At 45.6% G+C, this 20,384-nt stretch overlaps 1 protein-coding gene across 5 annotated transcripts in view; it reads right to left on the reverse strand.

Annotated features, from left to right (window-relative positions):
* Nucleotides 1-20,384, reverse strand: part of LOC100437300 (stimulated by retinoic acid gene 6 protein-like) — a 72,950-nt gene that overhangs the window by 51,858 nt on the left and 708 nt on the right. For 4 of the 5 annotated variants that reach the window (XR_010136488.1, XM_063714135.1, XM_063714136.1 and 1 more), the window contains exons 2-6: nucleotides 18,626-18,739; nucleotides 12,965-13,060; nucleotides 12,043-12,190; nucleotides 9,442-9,771; nucleotides 7,537-7,743 (exon numbers count right to left, since the gene is read on the reverse strand). Coding sequence is in view for 4 of the 5 variants with exons in the window: in XM_063714135.1 (XP_063570205.1) it covers nucleotides 7,537-7,556 (20 nt within the window). In the remaining variant the exon portion in view is untranslated. The remainder of the gene's footprint in view (nucleotides 1-7,536; nucleotides 7,744-9,441; nucleotides 9,772-12,042; nucleotides 12,191-12,964; nucleotides 13,061-18,625; nucleotides 18,740-20,384) is intronic. The other variant, XM_063714138.1, reaches the window with a different exon arrangement.

The raw sequence follows: 20,384 nt of genomic DNA on the forward strand, positions 1-20,384 counted from the left end.
TCAGGGAATGGTGATTAATTCCATGGGACTCTCTGCCAGGGAACTGAGGCCCAGAGAGCAGAGAGCAGAAGCATCAGCTGCCCAGGACTTTTGAGGTCCCTCACTGTGCTCATTGAGCAGGGCGCTGACCACCTTGCGGGCACAGAAGAAACGGTTCCCACTTCTCAGTGCAGAGTGGGTTAGGGAAGGAGGAAGGGGTGTGTGCAGAGTGCGTGTGAGTGTGCATGCACGTGATGCCTTCTGCAATGCAGCCATGTGTACTTTGGGATGTCTGATCCTGCATCAGCCCTGCCCTGCCTTTGTGAATCCCATGGATCCCCTAGTTCATTCCCCAGTATCCTGCCTTGGAGGTCTGAGGTAGATGTAGAGGTGCTGAGGCTGGCTTGTGCCAAATTGGAAGAACCAATTGTCATGCTCTAAGGAATTCTGCAAGCTAGTTGTGAAGCACCACCATTGTTTTTAAAAATTAAATTATATAAACCTATAATTAAATAAGTTATATTAAAAACAAAGACATAAAAAGACTCAAAACTCATCTCTTCAAGCTGGGCACAGTGGTGGGCACCGATAGTCCCAGATACTCGGGAGGATGAGGCAGGACGATTTCTTGAGCCCAGGAGTTTGACACCAGCCTGGGCAACACAGGGAAACCCTGTCTCTAAACAACAAAATTCATCACTTCCCTATTGTTTGCTACCTTTTACTATCATCTATGCTCTTGGGATTATTTACATCTGTTGCATCTGTATAATGTAAACACTGTTATGATGTGCTGTTGTGCATCGCTTTCCAACTCCATATTCAGTGACATCATCTCGCTTGACATCAGCCATGGGGGGAGTGTTTATATCATGGCAACAGGCAAACACTACAAATCAGGGCTTGATTTATTGTTTTGTAGATTGCCTGTAAAGTGACAGAGAAAATGTTAATAATGCAGATTTAAAAACATGTTTGTAACTATTACAGAGTGCATAGCAGAAATAATTGAGAAAATATTCTTCCAGAATTCAAAAACGTTTACCCCACTCAGCAAAGTAGCTCCTGACAATCAACAAGTCCTGACTTACATCTAGTCTCTGTTGTTTCCCATTTGTCTTGCTCATTATTATAAATAAAAATATCAACCAATAATCATGCTGAAACTATGTTCACTCATCAATTGCAATCATAGCTTGGCTACAGATGAATTCAGCAGAAATTAAGGAAAGCATTCTATGAGAATTAATTGGCTGAATGGAATTTGCATTAAAGATATTGTATATTTTTTATTTGTCAATTATGTAAAATGTATTATATCAGTATAATTTATAATAAGCTTATATATACATAAGCATACTTTTTCAAGAGCCAGTTATGATACATTTCCCAGCATACTACTGGGCACAAGTGACGCTGGCTCTGGCATTTCCTAAAATAATGAAGATGTCAGAGTTTCTAGGACCAAGGTCAACATTAACTATGCTTTAGAGGAAAGACAACAAGGTTAAATAAAAGAACTCAAGAGAAAGCCAGCACTCCACCCTATGTTCTTCTCTACGCTCTGCATTGCACAAATCCTTTTTCCCTACTTTGTAAAATGAGGACATTGGACCAGACAAAATTTTTTAATTACAAGTCACAATTGTATGTGTTACATATGTAACACACGACTCATAGTTACAACTATGACCCAGTTGAGATGTGTGTGTGCACACATGCATGTTTAACAAATTTCTGTGCATGCGTGTTTAATGAATTTTCACAAAACAATACCCTTACCATGCTTAGTGCCCTTTGGTAGTCCTAATTTGGTTCAAGTCATTTGTACTCTGTCCCATTCATTTTGTACAACGCTGGTCATAAACACTAAATTGATTTTACAACCCACTAATGGCTTGCAACCAAGTGTTTGGAAAAAGAAAACACAAACAAACTTGACTCTTAGATGATGCTAGGGGGCCATCTGTCCATGAAGGCCTCTGACGCATTCTGCAAAAATGTGTCTTCACACTGCAGGATCCTAAACACTTGCGACCTGCTCAGATGTGTAAACAGCAAGTGAGGTCAGGTGGAAACTTTAGCTCAGACCTTATCGCCTCTCTGGGCCCTCCTGCTCGATCCTCCCTGACCCAAAGTCATTCCCTCCTCCCTCCCACTTCTCCTCTCCCAGCCCCACTGAACTTGGCTGAGGGTCCTCTCTAGCACTCATCACATCTTCTTCATGCTATAGGGACACTTTTCACATCTCATCTCTCACTTTACAGTTGTGAGGTTTTCAAAAACTAGAAACACGTTTTATTCAACTGTGAATTCCAACCGTCCTTTACCCAACCCTTACCCTGAGCTTCTGGACTTCAGGCAAGGTACATAATAAATCCAAGTAAGTGCTTGCTGAATGAATGAGTGAGTGAAGGAAGGAAGGAGAGAATGCAGGAAGGGCAGGTGCCAGGGAGACACACACTCTGCACTGTGTGTACTTGGCCTGCATACAGCTGAGCTGTCTCCTGGCCCCTCATCCACTCGAAGTAGTGGCATCACAGACTAGCATCCACCCATGGGAAGTGTGAATGCCTCCGCACTCTCTGTCACTCTCCCTCCCCACAGGGCAGCCCTGAAGCTCCATTTGGGCACTTTCAGGGGTAGGAACCCTGTATCTCCCAGGCCGACCCGGCCATCTTGCTGAGTGAGCCAGGCTCAGTGGAAAAGTGTGGGCTTTGGAGCCAGGAGAGTGAGTCCCAGCTCCACCACGCACCAGCTGTGTGACTGTGGGCAAGCCATGCCCCTCTCTGGGTCTTACTCTTCTCATCCTGAAAATGGATCCAGTGTCCCCCTTCCAGTGCTCTGTGTGGATGAGATACAATGAGAGTTGAGTGCCCGGCCTCGTGCCCAAAGAGTAGTGCTTCTTTTCTCAATCTTTTCCCCGCTTTTGGACAGCTCTGACAAAAGAAAGGTGTTTTTCCTTTCACAGAACTGAAAGGGGACTGTCAGTGGTTGCATTTCTACCCCCTCGGAGCCTGGACCCTGTCTGCTCCTCTGTCCCCAGAGCATCTGGTAAGCAGTGGCAACCTCTCCCATTCCCCACAGGCTCTGCCTTCCATCCCCCAGCCCCAGTCCAGTGCCACGAATGGCTGTGCTCAGCCGGGCTGGCATCCCTGGCCTTCTGCTAGGGCTAAAAGTGCCAAGGACTCCACTACCTTTGGGCCCCTGACCGTGCAGTGAATTGCAGTCCCCACCTGGTTAACCAGTAGCCAGAGCGGCTGCCCACGCCTGGTCCCATGACCAATCTTACCATTCCCTACTGCAGGAAGACTGACCCAAAGCCCAGCACCTTTGCCCAGCATGGGCCAGGTGCCCTCCTGAGCCACCGGCCTCCTTTGAAGCCCTCATGTGAAGAGGCCCAGTCAGGAAAATCCAGTTTGAGTCCATCCCAGCTCTGCTGCTAAGCACTGTGGCTCCTTAGGCTCAGGGGCCCCATAGGTCTTTGTTTGCTCACTTCTGAATTGAGGGGATGGGATGGACTGCTTGGGACACAGCCCAGTTTCACAGCCACCAGTCCACTGTTTGGAGCTAACTTTTCATAGGCCTGTGTCCCCCACTGGATGGGGAGCTCTTCGAGGGCAGAGGCCCTTCTCATTTAGCTCCCTGTGCCCAGCTCCTGCCCATATCTCTGGCAACAGTTGGCACTCCCTCATGTTTCCTAAACGGGTGGATGGAAAGCTAACATCCCTCAAGGGTCTACTATGTGCCAAGCTTTGTTTTAAACATTTAGTATGTTTACCACCTCGTTTCATCCTCACAACAGCCCTATGGGAAAAGTACATTATCACCCCATTTCACAGATGACGAAACTGAGGCACTGAAAGATCTAGAATGTTGTCCAAACTTACGCAGCTAGCAAGCTGGGGAGCCAGGCATTGAATGCTAACAATCTGGATGGTCATAAAAGAACTCTCTGACTGCCAAGTTTTGATTTCAATATAATTTTCAGCTCCTATGGCCAGGGCAGTCTGGGCTCTCTCAGAATCAAGATGAGAGAACGGCAGGGGCTTGTGTAGGTTTGAGAACAAACTTCTGTATCAGATCACTTGTACACCACTTTAAGAATTCCCTGGAGAAAGCAGAATTCTTTTCAAAAATGAAATCCAGGCAGGCCATGGTGGCTCGAGTCTATAATCTCAGCACTTTGGGAGGCTGACGGGGGCGGATCGCTTGAACCTAGGAGTTTGAGACCAACCAAGGAAACACAAGGAGACTCCCATCTCTACAAAAAAAAAAAGGCTTAGCTGGGCTTAGAGGTGCATGTCTATGGTCCCAGCTATTCAGGAGGCCGAGGTGGGGGGATCACCTGGGCCAGGGAGACCAAGGCTGCCAGAGAGCTGTGATTGCACCACTGCACTCCAGCCTGGGTGACAGAGTGAGACTCTGTCTCAAACAAAAACACAAAAATGAAATCCATGATGAAATAATAGGCTGCCTAGGAGAGGAGGAGGGGATGGGGGAGTATCAATGAAACAAGACTGGCCATATGTGTTGACAATTGTTGAAGCTGGTGGTTCATGATACTCTTCTCTTTTCTTTTGCATGGGTTTGCATATTTCCATAATAAAAAGCTTACATTTTTAAAATAAAATAAGAGGAAGTCCATGACTACCATAAACCCACATAAGTTTGCTGACTGTCTTTCTGGTTGTTTCCCAGTTTCTCCTTTTCCCCTGCAGGCCTGCCTCTGACAGCCCCTCAGAGCGTCACATGTGGCCCCCCTGCCTTTCTCTCTTTGTGTGTTGGCTTGTCTCTATGTCTGCCACTTTCTGTGACCTTCTGAGAATCAGGGAAAAGTTCTGCAATCAAGCCCACACATAAACACCCCATTTTTATTTCATTTTCTCCCGGAGCCTCTCTCTTTCTTCTCTGTGTGTCCAAATCTCTGTTCTCTTTGTCTTTGCCTTGACTTCTCCATTCATTTTGACCTTGCTGTATGGCTGGCTAGGAATGGTCAGCTCCGGCTGGCACCCTGCTTTAGAAAATGTGCATGGAGGGTGTTTTCATGCATGTCTGAAAAGTTCAGAGAGTGCTACCACGAAAAAAATTGGTTGTTGAAGAAGACAAAAACTTTTCTTTTCTACCTCCTTTCTTTCTTAACTGTCTAATAAAGCCATACTCTTTTTCATTTCTTTTCACTTAATAAAAATAATAATAATAGCCATTGTTTATTGAACATGTGCTGTGCGCTGGGCATTTGGATAAGGTTCTTATAGTTATTGTCTCACTTAACCCTTCACAACCTGTGTAACATGTATTCCCACTTCACGGATGAGAAAACTGAGGCTTTAGAGAGGTTAAGTAAAAGCCCAAAGTCACTTAGCTAGAGGCTGGCAGAGCTGGAGTTTGAACCCTTCTTATATTTTCCAAAGAGGAAACATATTCAGGCACTACAATGACATTAAGACGTTGATAAAGGTTTCATGTCTGGGGTCCTTAGTGGGAACAGTGACACCCCTCCCCCACCCCTCACTGGTAGACAAATCTGAACTACATGCTCAGGCTGGGCCCCGCCCTGTGAGAAGGACCCTGACCAGCTGAACCATACCCAGGAAGAGGACCGTGATGGAGAGGGGGCCCTGAGAGGGAGGGGTAGAAGCTCTCAGGGGCATGATGCTGACTTCAAAGGAATGTCAAGGGTCCAAGGGGCACAGCTGGCACCAAAAGGTAAGCTACATTCTCTGGGTCCATCCTGGACTTTCCCTCTAATTCCAGACCACAGGGCCAATTGTCAGTCTCCTGGTTATCTGTCTCTGGATGTCCCATGGGCACCCCAGTCCAACATGCCCCATCTGAACACCCCAACTTCCTGCTCCTCCCCTGGCATCCTCATCTCAGGAGTGGCACCACCCCTGACCCATTCATCCAAGTCAGGGACCCGAAGTCATCCTCCACTCCTTCCTCTCCAATCCCTGCCAAATCCAGACACATCTCTCGACCCTGACAGCCACCACCTTCGTCTAGGCCACTGTCCCCTTTGTCTGGACTATCTCAGTAGCCTCCTGCTTGGGCTCCTACCTCCTAACCATTTTCCATCCTGTGACCAGAGGGATCTTCCTAAAAATCCTCCTCTTAGCCTTTCCCTTCTCCCAGCCCAAAGGGCCAGCTGGAGAGAGAGGGGAAAGGAATAATGCTCTCAGACCTCCCAGTTCCAGTCTTTGCCCACCTCTGGCTGCCTCCTGTGCTCCCTGTCCATTGGTCCTGCAAGCCGTCCCTCTGGTCTCTTTCCGGCCTCAGGTCTTTTCCATCCACTGCGCTCAGGTTCCCTCCCTCTTCCTGTGGGTGGGATTCTGGGAATCTCCTTTCCCAAGTGACTCTGATTATTCCTGTTGGTGTTTTCTTTTTTTTTTTTAATTTTATTATTATTATTCTACTTTAAGTTTTAGGGTACATGTGCACAACGTGCAGGTTTGTTACATATGTATACATGTGCCATGTTGGTGTGCTGCACACATTAACTCGTCATTTAGCATTAGGTATCTCCTAATGCTATACCTCCCCACTCCCCCCACCCCACAACAGTCCCCAGAGTGTGATGTTCCCCTTCCTGTGTCCATGTGTTCTCATTGTTCAATTCCCACCTATGAGTGAGAACATGCAGTGTTTGGTTTTTTGTTCTTGCGGTAGTTTGCTGAGAATGATGGTTTCCAGTTTCATCCATGTCCCTACAAAGGACATGAACTCATCATTTTTTATGACTGCACGGTATTCCATGGTGTATATGTGCCACATTTTCTTAATCCAGTCTATCATTGTTGGACATTTAGGTTGGTTCCAAGTCTTTGCTATTGTGAATAGTGCCGCTATAAACATACGTGTGCATGTGTCTTTATAGCAGCATGATTTATAATCCTTTGGGTATATACCCAGTAATGGGATGGCTGGGTCAAATGGTATTTCTAGTTCTAGATCCCTGAGGAATCGCCACACTGACTTCCACAATGGTTGAACTAGTTTACAGTCCCACCCCTGTTGGTGTTTTCTTGGCTCATTTCCCTCTTTGATCCTCCACAGTTCTAAACAGATATTGTGACACCAGGTGACGGTTGGATTTTTTGTTATATTTTGGAGTAGGCTTTCAGTTCTTGGATCTAACACATTTGAAGGTTAGAATAAGAATTCTTAATTCCTGCCATCGGGGCAAGACTTTACAGATCTCGAATCCTTTCACATTCTTGTTCTCATACGATCTTCGCAAAGCTGTGGTTTAGGTAAGGCAGGAGGTATCACACCTGATTCAGAGATGAGGAAACTCCAGGATTTGAACCCAGGCCCCCTAACAACACATCTGGGCTCTGCCCACTCCACTCTGTCTCTGAACTGAAGATGAAAGGAAATCTATTCACTGACCAAGTAGCCTATCTATGTTATTTCCTCCATGCCAGCCTGTCTACAAATTAGCTGAAACATGCCTTTCTCCTGGTTTTCATTAATCACCAGCATCAAAGAAGACAGTTGCTAGGAACATGCCGCTATCCAGCGTGACCTGTCTGAGATCTGCCTCTTAAAGCTTACCTGGTGTTTTTGGGAAGCATCTTGGAGCAGGGGTACCACGTGCAGCCCTGGTGGGCAACGCGTTGGCAAAGGAGGCTTCTCTCAATTGTTCTTCAGGTTCCTCCGGGCTCTTGGATGTCACTGCTTCTGATGAGCTGATGTTCTGCCCAGTTCTTGTCACAGCATCGAAAAACTCAGAGAAAAGGCAAACTTCCAGCAAATATTTACCTAAGAAATGAAAGCAAGCAGGCAGCCCACTTCCTCATTCCAGAACACTGCTGACTATTCAGCTCTTCCTCCCCTTCTCCTGCTGCAAATGTAGGACTTACACTCCTATTTCCTCTCTCCTGGGCTCTTGCTGGCACTTTCAAGCTCCTGCTGTGGGCACCATCCCCCTGAGCTGTTGGAGCTTTGCCCAGCAGTCATGGCCCCTTTGGTTAGCTGTAAAAATTATTACAGGCAATAAACTAGAACTCTGCCTTAAGGCAATACACTAGGACCATGGGCTTCCAGATTCTCTTGGAAACAAGGCAGCCCATTCGCGGGGAGAAGAGGCTGGAGACAAGTTCAGAACTGAATTCCAAACACATGGCAGGACACACTAGCTGTCCACCAGGTGTTCCTGCTCCCTTTCTATAAAGTAAGGATCTTTTCATCCCAGGCCATACTTCCCAGCCACCCCAGCATCTAGGGACAGACATGGACTACGTCTCACCCGTGGAGTGTGAGCCAAAGTGATGTGTGTCACTTCTAGGCCAAGATGGCCAGGGAACAAGCGTGTCTTTCCCACCTTCTCCTTCCCCATCTGTTGGTTGGACTCTAAGGCTCTGAAGGATATAGAATCACAGGATGGAAGGCATCTGGGTCCATGAATCACCATGCAGAAAAAACTGCCCTCTACACAGGCTGTCCTCTCACAGACTAGTGCGTGAGCAAGAAGCAAGTTTCTATTGTAATAAGCGGGTGAAGAGTGGGGCTTATTTGTTCTAGCAGCTGGTGTTACCATAGCAAACACAGCACAGAATGTAGAGGACTTGCAAGCACCATGTGGTCCATCCTTTATTTTAAGGATAAAGCTTCATTTTGATGTAATTACCTCTTTAAATGTCCTATCTCCAAATACAGTTACATTCTAAGGTACTGGGAGTTAGGGCTTCAACATGGGAATTCGGGAGGGAGATACAGTTCAGTCCATAACACCCCTGATCGAATCGGCCATGGTGGAGTGGGAGAGACTCATGGAGGCAGTGAACAGGCACCATAACTGACAAACCCAGGCCATTTGCGTTTGCCAACCCTGACCTCTTCGCTCCTGCCTGGAGTGGCTCCTCCCACCTCTACTGATGGGCATCACTCTTGTTCATTAAATCCTGCCTCAAGCAGAATCTGCATGAAGTATCTTCTGATCGCCGTGACGCAATATTCTGTCTGGGCTTGGCCTACATCCTTTTATGTCATATGTTTATTTGTTCATTTAACACATACTTATGGAGAAATAGTCAGGTGCAGTGGTTCCAAGTGTGGACTTGAGGGCCAACTCCATCATTTACCAGCTGTGTAACTTCAGGCAAGTTTCATTGTTAACCTCCCTGAGCCTCAGTTTTATCTAAGATAAGCGATGACCACCTTATGGACAGTGGGGCTGAAATCAGCTAGTAGACATAAAATACTTAGCAGGGTACCTGACAGACAGTAAGCAGTCAGTGAACATTGGCTATCATTGGGAGCCGACTATGTGCCAGGTACTGAGCACACAGTCACAAAGTCACAGCCCCCTTCTAGGCCAGAGTGGCTTGGAAGCCACAGCTAGATCTGATTCAGCATGATATCTGGGATACAGGAGAGGCCCCATACATACTTATTCTCAAAATGAAAATGATAAAAGAAAAAAAAGGATGAGAAATACAAAGATTGAGTACAACATACCTCTTTTGCTGGATGTCTAAAAGCAAAGAAACACTGTAAATGCATTTCCTCTGAAACCAGGCTGTCTCCTTCACTGATAGAAGCAGTTCTTGGTACATCTTTGTCACATGGTTCATAGAAAAGAATTGCAAAGCTCTTCTCCTTCTAGGCACACGGAGATGCTATCTCTTCCAGGAGTGCCCATCCATAACGTGCTTCCTGGCTCCATTTCCCAGACTTCAAATGGATATTTTAAATTCTTGGATGATTGTGGCAAGTTTCCTCATAATTTTACAATTCCTCTCTTCATACCATTAAGGAAGAGTCATTATTGAGTTGTCACCAACCACTCTGGGGACATTGGGAAGGCAGCCATCCTGAAGTGGGGAAAAAAAAAAGCTAAGACATTGGTTTTAAAATGCTTAAATTCTGGACGTTGGTTTTAAAATGCTTAAATTCTGGAAAATTTGGTTCATAGTAGTAAAGACTCACTTCTGAGGGGCTGCCATGCTCCAGACTTGGACCCTTTTGAAAGCAGCATGATAGATTTCACTTCCCTTCTCTTGGGCTTTCTCATTTTTGTGTTGAACTCCAACATAGAACTTGACATGTATCTCCAGAACATTTCAACATTTGATTTCTCTTCACCATGCTAAGCTATGCAAGCTTTTTTGAATATTGCTTTTCCTATCCAATGTATATTAATTTCTTTGGGGGCATTTGAATACTCTGAGTTCGTCTAGGTTACCGATAAAAACATTGACCAGAACAGAGCCCTATAGCACTCCACTACAGACTTTTTTCCAGGAGTTAATGCAATGGTGCTGCAGTTGGCAGAGAGTGAGGAAAGAGATTACTGACTGCACCAGACCCAGGTTAGGAAGAGTTACTGTACTGAGGCCCTGTATGTAGCAGGGTTCACAGCCTGGGTGATGTCGCAGAAGGAAATTCAACAGTGTATCACTAAGGTTGTGCTTGTTTCCTGAGTGTTGTAAGCTTATCACAGGCCAGCTTCTAGTTATTCTCTAGAGATATGGTTTAATTACTAAATTTAGAAACAAAAAAACTCAGATATCTAGAAGACCTAGTGCAATTTCTTCATTAAGTCCTGAAAGGAAAATCTATCTCGGACCCTCACTAAGCTAAAGGGAAAAGTCAAGCTGGGAACTAAGTCAGGCAAATCTACTTCCCATTTTATTTCTAAATAAGATAGCTACAAAGCTTCAATTAAAAAAAAAAAGCTACATACCTTTCTCATAATTTACCCACAAGGAAATTCTCTGTGGGCCTCGGGGTCTTTACCCTAAAACAGTTCTGTTGAATTTCACCTTGGCTATGTAAATTGATGGCTTATCTTCACACGTGCAGTACAAAGGACAGACAGAACTCAAAGTTATCCCTTTGTTCACCCCAGACAAATGCATATCTGATTGCTTCCTCTGCCCTATTGTTTATGTAAAAGTGCAGATTCACTGAGCCAGACTAAGGGATAAGTGACTATTCCTCTACCCTCCTCTCACATGTGAACTGTGTATTCGGGGAAAGGCTAATCAGACACTCAAAAGAATGCAACCATTTGTCTCTTATCTACCTATGACCGAGAAGCCCCCACTTTGGCTTGTCCCACCACACGAGACAGAACCAATGTACTTCTTACACATAATGATTGATGTCTCATCTCTCCCTAAAATGTATAAAACCAAGCTGTGCCCCGACCACGTTGGGCACATGTCGTCAGCACCTCCTCAGGCTGTATCATGGGTGTGTCCTTAACCCTGGCAAGATAAACTTTCTAAATTGATTGAAACCTGTCTCCAATATTTTTGGGTTCACAAAGTAATATCAATGGCTTTCTGGGACAGATAGAGTTTTGACTTGGGACTATTTTTCTCTCTTTGACAAGGAATGAAATCAACTTATATTCTGATCCTGCTCCTTCCTTGTTCTCTAACAGGTTTGCTTCCCCTCTGCTAGTAGAAGAAAGACAATCTTTTTAGCTGGGCATTCAGTGACCTTTGTAATCTATCCCCAACTAATCTTTCCAGACTATTCTAGAGAAGACTCAACTCTGGATAAGCCCACAAAGAGAGCTGGGACTAACATCTCAGGCCTATCCACCTCCCCTGTCTTCACTCATTCATTCACATCACAAATATTTACAAAGTACGTATGTACCAAGGACTATGCTAGTCCCTGAGGATAAATGCTCTTGGGACACATCTTGTTTCTTCTTCCCAGGGAGGACAAGATCCTGGCTTCAGCACAGTATTCACCCTAGTGAGAGTTTTAGTGTTTTGCAATTTCACACAGACAGAATTCAGATCACAAAGGAAGACATTACTGCTCAGAAAGCTGGCTGTGACCAATTACCATGATGGGGCCTGGGAACAGGCAGGAGCAGAAGACCAGATTCTGCAAAGGCCATTTCTAGAGCACCAGGAGTGGGACCCATTTAAACTGAAGGCCAACCACGTATAAGAAAGAGCTCTGGGCTGACATACCCAGAAACTTGGGTGCTTGCCCCAGCTCTGCCCTGAAGAGCTGTGTGACCTTGAGTGAGTCCTTTCCTATTCTGCGCTGCAGGATGGAAAGTGAATATGGCCCCCAAAGACCCCTTTTTACCTGACTCAGTGCAGGTGTCATCTCTGAAGCTTTCCATGACCTCCTTCACCAACCTATTGCTTCAGGCATACCTCTGAACATTCACTGACTTCTGTATGCATTTCTGTTCTCTCCACCTGACAGACGGCTCCTTATTCCAGCACTGTGGCTTGTAATTATTAGGAAATACATATTGAATTCAGAAATAAGGAACATCATCATTTCTAGATCTGTAATTCCAGCATTACCCACAAGGTGGCAATTTCCTACACGTGGTCCCTGCACAAACCTTACATTTGGATAGAAGCCCCCGGAAGGGCCAGGTGCAGTGGCTCATGCCTGTAATCCCAACACTTTGGGAGGCCAAGGCGGGAGGACTGCTTGAGTCCAGAAGTTCAAGGCTCCAGTGAGCTATGATTGCACCACTGCACTCCAGCCTGGGAGACAGAGGAAAGGAGAACCAGAAGGACTTTTCAAAAGGCTCATCCTCTGGCCCCTGGTGGGTACGTGCTGTCCCCTTCCCCTCCACTTGTGAAGTGTCCGTCTGTCAGAAAGCAATACAGGCCTGCTTTACTGTGGCCAAGCCTAGGTTGCACTATTTCCAAGCTTCTCAGCTGGCCAGGAAAGACTGGTGGTCTGGCTCTTACTGACCTCTCAGGCTTCCCCTCCTATGTCTCCACACCCCACACAGCACTGCAGCTGTGCTGAGCTTGCTCCTGCTCTTGACTGTGCTGTCCTCTCTCTGGTCCTCATGCCTTCCCATACACTGTTTCCTCCATGTGGATTCCCCTTCTCTATCATCCTTCCAGGCCAACACCTACTGGCTCTCTGAGATTTAATTTAGGAAGTGCTCTGTCCAGGAGCTTTCCTTGACTTTCTTTTCCCCGAATACTCTTCAATAGTAACATTCATTGCACTGAAAATGCTTCCCTATCCACCCTACCTGGGCCACCTTCTTGAGCACACAGAGCATGGCTTCCTCAGCTACTCCCCAGGGTCCAGCACAGGCCAGGTGTACAGCGAGCCTTCTGAGAGCTTGCTGGATGAAGAACAAATGAGTCAAGGCATCAGTGAATCTACAGATTAGGGATGTGATGTGGCAAGATGAACTGAGACCTGTACCCCTCCCCAGTATGGGAGAAATTTGAGAATAAGTGGGGGAAAAAGCTACAGCAGGTCCTTGAATAAAATTGTCACATTCAACATGATTTTTTTACAACATTGACAAGAGAAAAGGAAACCACCTCCAGCCAGGACCACTGTCTGTGTGGAGTTTGCACATTATCCTGATGTCTGTGTGGGTTTTCTCCAGGAGATGCCTGAAGATGTGCACCACTGAGGGGAACTGGCGTGTCTGCATGGTCCCAGTGTGAGTGACTGTGGGTGTGTGTGAGCGCGCCCTGCGATGGTCAGAGTCAGTTCCTGCCTTGTGCTCTGAGCTGCTCAGATAGGGTTCAGTTCTCGCAACCCTGAGTAATAATTATCTTGTTCTTATTAATTTTTCTTAAATGCACTTATAGTTCACATTCATTTTAATGTTTATGATTAGAAGTATTTGGGGTTTTTATTTAGAAGTTTGGTAATGTTTTTATAACCAGAAAGATGCCATAGGAACTTAACCTCTTGTCTGTATCAATGAGCCTACGTAAAATTGGTTTTGTTATACGTTGTCTCACTTAAAGTCAGTTTCCAAGAACCTATCCACGGTGTTAAATAACAACGTGCTGTGTAACTTTTTGCTGATCTGGATCAGAAAGCAATCAAGTGCTCTTAGCACAATAATGGTACATTATTATTTTGAAAGGAAAAGGGCCAAAGGCATGAAAAAGGGGGCAAGTGCTTTCCTCCTATGAGACTAGGCTGTGCTGCCTTCTAAGAAAGTGAATTCTCCCATTGGCAAGGTGAATTCTCTTTCAATTATTTGTGAGGAAACTGGCAGCAGATATTTTACCCTCCTGGTCAGAAAGGAAGTTCCAGGGGCTTCCACTTTGTGTCACAGAGCTGATGCTGGGATTTTGCTGGTTACCAAGTGCATCTATTCTATTTAGGAAGTGGGGAAGTAACCACAGGATGTGTGCTCTGTGATCTGAACTTGGGCCCTGAGTGCTGTATTCCCCGACTTTGACTGTGGGCTATGGTGGTTCACTCTCGTAAACGGTCAGAGGTCCCTCTGGGGAGGGCTTACAGGAGGATGTTTTATAGGATACATTTGTAAAGAGTCCTTCTTTAAGAGGACCCAGCCGTCCTTTCAAAGAAGAGGCTCTGGGTTAATACTAGGTCTGAAAATGGACAAGAAATTCTGGCTGTCCACTGTGGTGACTGAAATCAGCTTCTAGACACCAGATATGGAGTTTTTCCTGTTACATAGAGCACACAGCATTTTAATAAGATGCCCATCTCTTTCAGTCCTAGGGACACTGTGACAACTAGCCAATGACAAGATTCCTGTGAGTCAAAACACAGTGATGTCCACCATTTTATTGCCCATTCCAGTGTATGTGCCCTGCTCTGCCCTTGGCAGTTGGATGCTACCACTTGGCCTCTGCTATTCTGGGATCCCATGATTCCCAGTGGATTAAGGAGCCCATCACAGTGGTGTCATCTCTTATCTTCATATGTGGCCAATAGAGGAGAGCCACCACCAAGTCTTCAAGGATAGTAGTGGTCCCCTCGCTAATGAATTTCCCAATGTCATAGTGAAGGGAATGTCCTCTGAGCCCCCTTGGAGAATGTAGTGGTTGGTTGGGTGGGTGGGTGTGTGAGTTGTCTATAACAAATCTATTCCAACATCTCCCTAAGCCTTTTTATCCCATCCCCTACAACACACCAAGGATGTTCTGGCATCTCAATGTCTTTAAATACAGGTCACCATTGAGTCCCAGTTCCACTCAAACAGCTAAGTAAACTATAGAGCCCCTTCCCCCTGCACAAATCAACACACTGAATCCAGAATCTCTGATCAGTGCACCTGTATCAATGAATTTGACTTGATGCTAAGTTCTATTCTGCCTTCCTTGGTCTAACACCCTAAGAATCTATTCATGCACATATTCTCCAGGTTTCTACAATGTAATGTATCAAAATCTTGCCATTTTTTTGGTGTAGAAGCTAAATCTTCCCAGGGTAAACCTTGTATGTGCCCTACTCAAGTACACAGAGTTCTGATGTCAGTTGAGAGTCTAGTGGCCACAAGCCCTAGGTTTTGAGGAGAAAAGGTATCCCTTGCAAGGCAACTGCCTTGGGTGATCTTAACACAGGGTCCTTAAGCAAGGGAAAGAGAGTCTTCTCAGACATGACAGGGAAGCTGCTTCCATTGGCAAAGGAAGCTCAGAATGACTCAAGGGTTCAGGATTCTCAGCTTCATCTGAGTCCACCCAGATTTCTCCATTCCATGTCTCAGGTTCTCATTCCCTAACTTTCACATAAGAGACTGGAAAGCCTGTGAATTCAACTTATAATTATGCAACACACACAATTACATTTTTTGTGTCATTTTCAGCAATATTGACCCTGTAGCTGCAAGAAATGTATTCTTATTTATCATTTAAATAAATAATTTGTATGATTATTGAAGCATATTTATAGTTAAGCTTTCTAGTTCTCTGATTGTGACCCATCTTTGACAGTTGTTTCCCGGGACCACTCCTGGTTCTATTAGCTAGATCACTCAAGCCTAGTCAGACGACAAATAGAATTCATTTCTCTTTTTTTCTTTTTCAGGCATGCAACAGCTCTGTTCCCCAGGCTGGAGTGCAGCGGCCTGATCACAGCTCACTGCAGTCTTGAACTTCAAGTCTCAAGTGATCCCCCCACCTCAGCCTCCTGAGTAGCTGGAGGCGTGTATCACCCCATGCCCAGCAAACTTTACATGTTTTTGCTAGTAGAAAAGAGGTCTCACTATGTTGCCCAGGCTGTTGAACTCCTGGCACAATCCTTCCCACAAACCTTGGGAGGTACAGGGATTACAGCATGAGCCACTGTGCCAAGCCTACAAATGGAATGTAATATAAAGAATTATTGGGCCAGGCATGGTGGCTCACGCCTCTAATCCCAGCACTTTGGGAAGCCGAGGCGCATGGATCACCTGAGGTCAGGAGTTTGAGACCAGCCTGACCAACATGGTGAAACCCTGTCTCTACTAAAAATACAAAAATTAGCTGGGCGTGATGGCACGCACCTGTAGTCTCAGCTACTCGAGAGGCTGAGGCAGGAGAATCGCTTGAACTCAGGAGGTGGAGGTTGCAGTGAGCCAAGATAGTGCCACTGCACTCCATCCTAGGTGACAGAGCGAGACTCCGTCTCAAAAAATAATAATAATAAAAAAAAGAATTATTGGCTGGGCACAGTGGCTCATGCCTGTAATCTGAGCACTTTGGGAGGCTGAGGTGGGCAGATCACTTGAGTTCAGGAGTTCAAGACCGGGCTTGACAACATGGCAAAACCCTGTCTCTACAAAAAAATACAAAAATTAGCCAGGCATAGTGGCAAATACCTGTAGTCCCAGCTACTCAGGAGGCTGAGGCAGGAGGATAGTTTGAGCACAGGAGGCAGAAGTTGCAGTAAACCAAGATCATGCTACTGCATTCCAGCCTGGGCAACAGAGCCAGACCCTGTCTCAAAAAAAAAAAAAAAAGAAGAAGAAGAGGAATTATTAACTAGGCAACTTCGAGGTAGCAACTGTGAAGCAGCTACCACCATTAGGGCTAGGAGAACAATGGAAATGGTTGGAATGACTAAAACTTAGATGCATATAAGAGGGGTCCTTGGAGCTCAAACTCAGACCTCTGCAGGGTGTGCCACTAGGCTGACGCTAGTGTCACTGAGCCTGGAGAAAGAACCCCAGGGGGGCTAGGGCAGTTCATTCTGGGTAGGCCTGAACTCTAAAATCTTATCAGTACTGTGTGAGCCCCAAATCTCTGCTCAGCTCTCACCTCCCAGCAGCCTCCCTCAAGTCTTGCCCTGTACTTGTGCAGTACAGGGTCAGCCAAAGGTCTAAGACTTGTGGGATTCCCTCTCTGTGGTTCCTCATTTTCTGTCCTAGATCCCCAAATCTCTACCTTAGTCCTGAATTCTGATGTCTACCTCTTCTGTCCAGTGAGACCACTTGGCCTCCACCTCCCTGCAGAGTGGCCTGGAAAGTGTCCCCAGGGAGAAAGCTTGGGTAGATGTGGGGCTCACATTGTGTACCCCCTGACGCTCTCAAGGATCACAGCCCTGTATTAGAACACTGTCCAGTGCCTGTCCATAGCTGTTTTCTTTAATTTGTCCAAGTTATATAGTGGTTTACAGCAGAACAGCAAATCCTCTATCATTCTTTTTTGTCTGCTCAGTATCTGAATTCCCATCTTTGCAGAGTTCTACATCTTGCTACATCCCCTTGCATGCAACATTGAAGTGAAATCTGCCTCCCTAAAAATCCCGTCTGTCATTTATGGAACTTCCCTCTAGAAACTCACCTTGCCTTCTGCTCTGTAATGGCCCACCAGAGGTCTGGAGAAAGGGCTTTCACCTTCCCTTAGCTTGGAGAAGACTATCTATGATTGCCCTGACTGTTAAAGCTTGAGGTTCAAATCCATGGCCTGTTTATGGAGTGGCCTTTGCTCAACTGAGCTTCTGTTCTCTTCCTCTGTGCTGGAAGCTCCCCAAGGACACAGAACATCTGCCATTTATCTCTACGTTCAAGGGAGGAATTAATGGATGGGACATTCATACCCATTTCAGCAGCTGCTGGGTGGGTACACATCTGCTCTGAATGGGGGATTGGCTAGTCTCCCCTGTGTTGTGTTTGTGTTCAGGCTGGAAGCTGAAGAGGAAGAAAATCACACCTATTCTTGTTGCCTAATTACTTACCCGGGTGCATGGGATCTCTCCACCTGCCAGACAACAGAGGCACCTGAACCCCCCCTCCTGACTGGGAGAATTTGTCCCTACTTTCTCCTATCATCTTAAGGGGCCCACAGGTGTGGCCCACAGTATTAACTGGTACTCTGGGAACCAGAGAGATGAAAGAGCACAAATGCCTCTGCTGGGCTATGGGCTTGCGGGCAATTTTAAAAGGAAATAGACATGACTGATCACCTTCAAAGCTTGGGAATGTTTTCTCCACCCAGATACAGGGGCTTTGATGCCACAGGCTCAGTGTTGGAAAATGAGTCTTCTGATTTAATTCTCAAAGAGTCATTACGCATACATAATACCCTCCCTACCATTTAAAACGAATGTAGATCATATGTAAATGTGCCTCTGTGAGACTGTGTATCCTAACCTGCATTAAGCACACATTAATTTCATTATGACACTGTTCACTTACTCCTCCTTTAATGTCTGCATAAAAAGCAGGCAAATCATTTCTGTACACATTTATTTCTCAATCATGACCATGTTTTGTCCAGTCCAGGTCTCAGGGTCGGGCACTGTACTACAGGAATGGTGGCTCAGTTTGAGGTAATCAAACATCAACTCCCCTAACCCCTAATTCTGACCCCCTCCATACTCCTTGCCAAGACTCATTCTTAAACTCCTTCTTTGACAAGGACCTCACCATCTCTGGAGTAGCCTGATTTCTCTTTGGACAACTATGAACCATTAGAAAGTTTGAACTTACCAGCAAAGTTGTCCCTGAAAAGCAGCATGGAGTTCGCTTATCTCTTTTGTTTGCAAATCCTGCTTTGTTCATTTAACATTATAAGTGTTTCCTTCTCATAGTGAGACCCCATCTCTGAAACAAAAAAATTATTTAAATTAGCCAGGCGTGGTGGTGCTCACCTGTAGTCCTAGCTACTCAGGAGGCTGAGCGGGGGAGGATGGCTTGAGGCTCAGGAGTTCGAGGCTGCAGTGAGCTATGATCATGGCATTGCACTCCAGCCTGGGCAGCGGAATGAGGTACCATCTCTTTTCAAAAAAAAAAAAAAAAAAGGGTTTCCTTCACATCATTAAAACAATCTTAAATTTTTGCATGTTTACACATCCACATATTTACAAATATGCCATTACATTAGATGTGTACTTTTTAACTGCTATTTTACTAAACAATGTATTATAAACATGTTTTCATTTCTATTAACCCATATCTTCTTTCTAATTTTTAATGCCTGCATAATCCTCCATTGTTAGATGTACCATAATTTATTTAATGATTGCCTTTCAGTAGGCATTTATAGGAACCAACTCCAGGATGAAATCTTCACACACAGTAATCATTTTTTTAGGAGAGATTCCTAGAAGAGCACAGAGGGGTCAAGGGGTGAGAGCACTTTGAAAGGCCACTCCTGGTAAAGACAGCAGCCTCCAGGTTGAAGGTCACTATTGATACGTTCTGAGAGCTGCGCTGAGTGCATTACCAACATTGTTATATTTATTCCTTACCACCACCCCTTCACGGTGCCTGACCACCCCTGCTCTGTGTGGCTGATTGTAAGGTAAGGCCCGGCGTGGACCAGGTAGGTGGCCCTCCTCTGACCACCACATAAAGTGGCCTCAGAAGAGGCTCCTTTCTGGGGATAAGAAGACTGCAAACTGGAAAGGAACTGGGCTTGAAAAGCAAAAAGAACCCCACCCAAGAATGGTGTAGCTGGTCTTCCCAGGCTGCAAGAGGCTTTCTCCATCTCCAGGAGTTCAGCAAAGAAAAAACAATAGAGCACAAGACAAATGAGGGGTGGCCAGTAAAGGCAGGAAAAGTCTCCTATAAAACCTGCTCAGCGAGTCCCTCCCTCCATCCAATGCCTTTACCCGGCAACACATCAAATCCCAGCAGCCAAGACTCTCTTAGGTTTCTCGTCTGGGTGCCCTGCCAGAACTTAGGCAGGATGGTGTGCAGAGCCTGGCCCAGAGAAGGCGCAACGGCGGCACGAATAACTGACTACAAGAAACTGCATCTTTCCAACATGCATTCCCCACTAAGCCACAGGTACACTGACGCTTGTGCACCAAGACTTCATCAAAGCATTATTCGTATTAACCAAAGCATGGAAAACAAGTGGTTAAATAACTGCAACTAAACCCTGTGGAAAGGCCACTCTGTATGAACTCCAAAATATATCACCATATCTCATCACAACAAAGTCACTGTGGACGGAGATGCACCATGACTTTATGCAGCATTAAGAAACACACTCACAGAGCCAATGAACTATGCTCCCATTGATTGTATAAGAAACACAGTTTCACAGATGACAAGAGGTGGGGAAACTGTGAAACACTGTAAGTGCAAAAACCAAGTGCAGACTAATGTGTATGGCACGCTACTCTGTGTGTGAGAGACAGAAACAGAGTGTGTGTGTTTTAAAGGAAGGGGCTTTTTTAGGCACATGTACTTTTATAGGCATAGAGAAAATTTCAGAAAAGATATACAAAAACCCGATAGC

The sequence above is a fragment of the Pongo abelii genome, chromosome 13 (assembly GCF_028885655.2).
Source record: "Pongo abelii isolate AG06213 chromosome 13, NHGRI_mPonAbe1-v2.0_pri, whole genome shotgun sequence".
Taxonomy (NCBI): Eukaryota; Metazoa; Chordata; class Mammalia; order Primates; family Hominidae; genus Pongo; species Pongo abelii.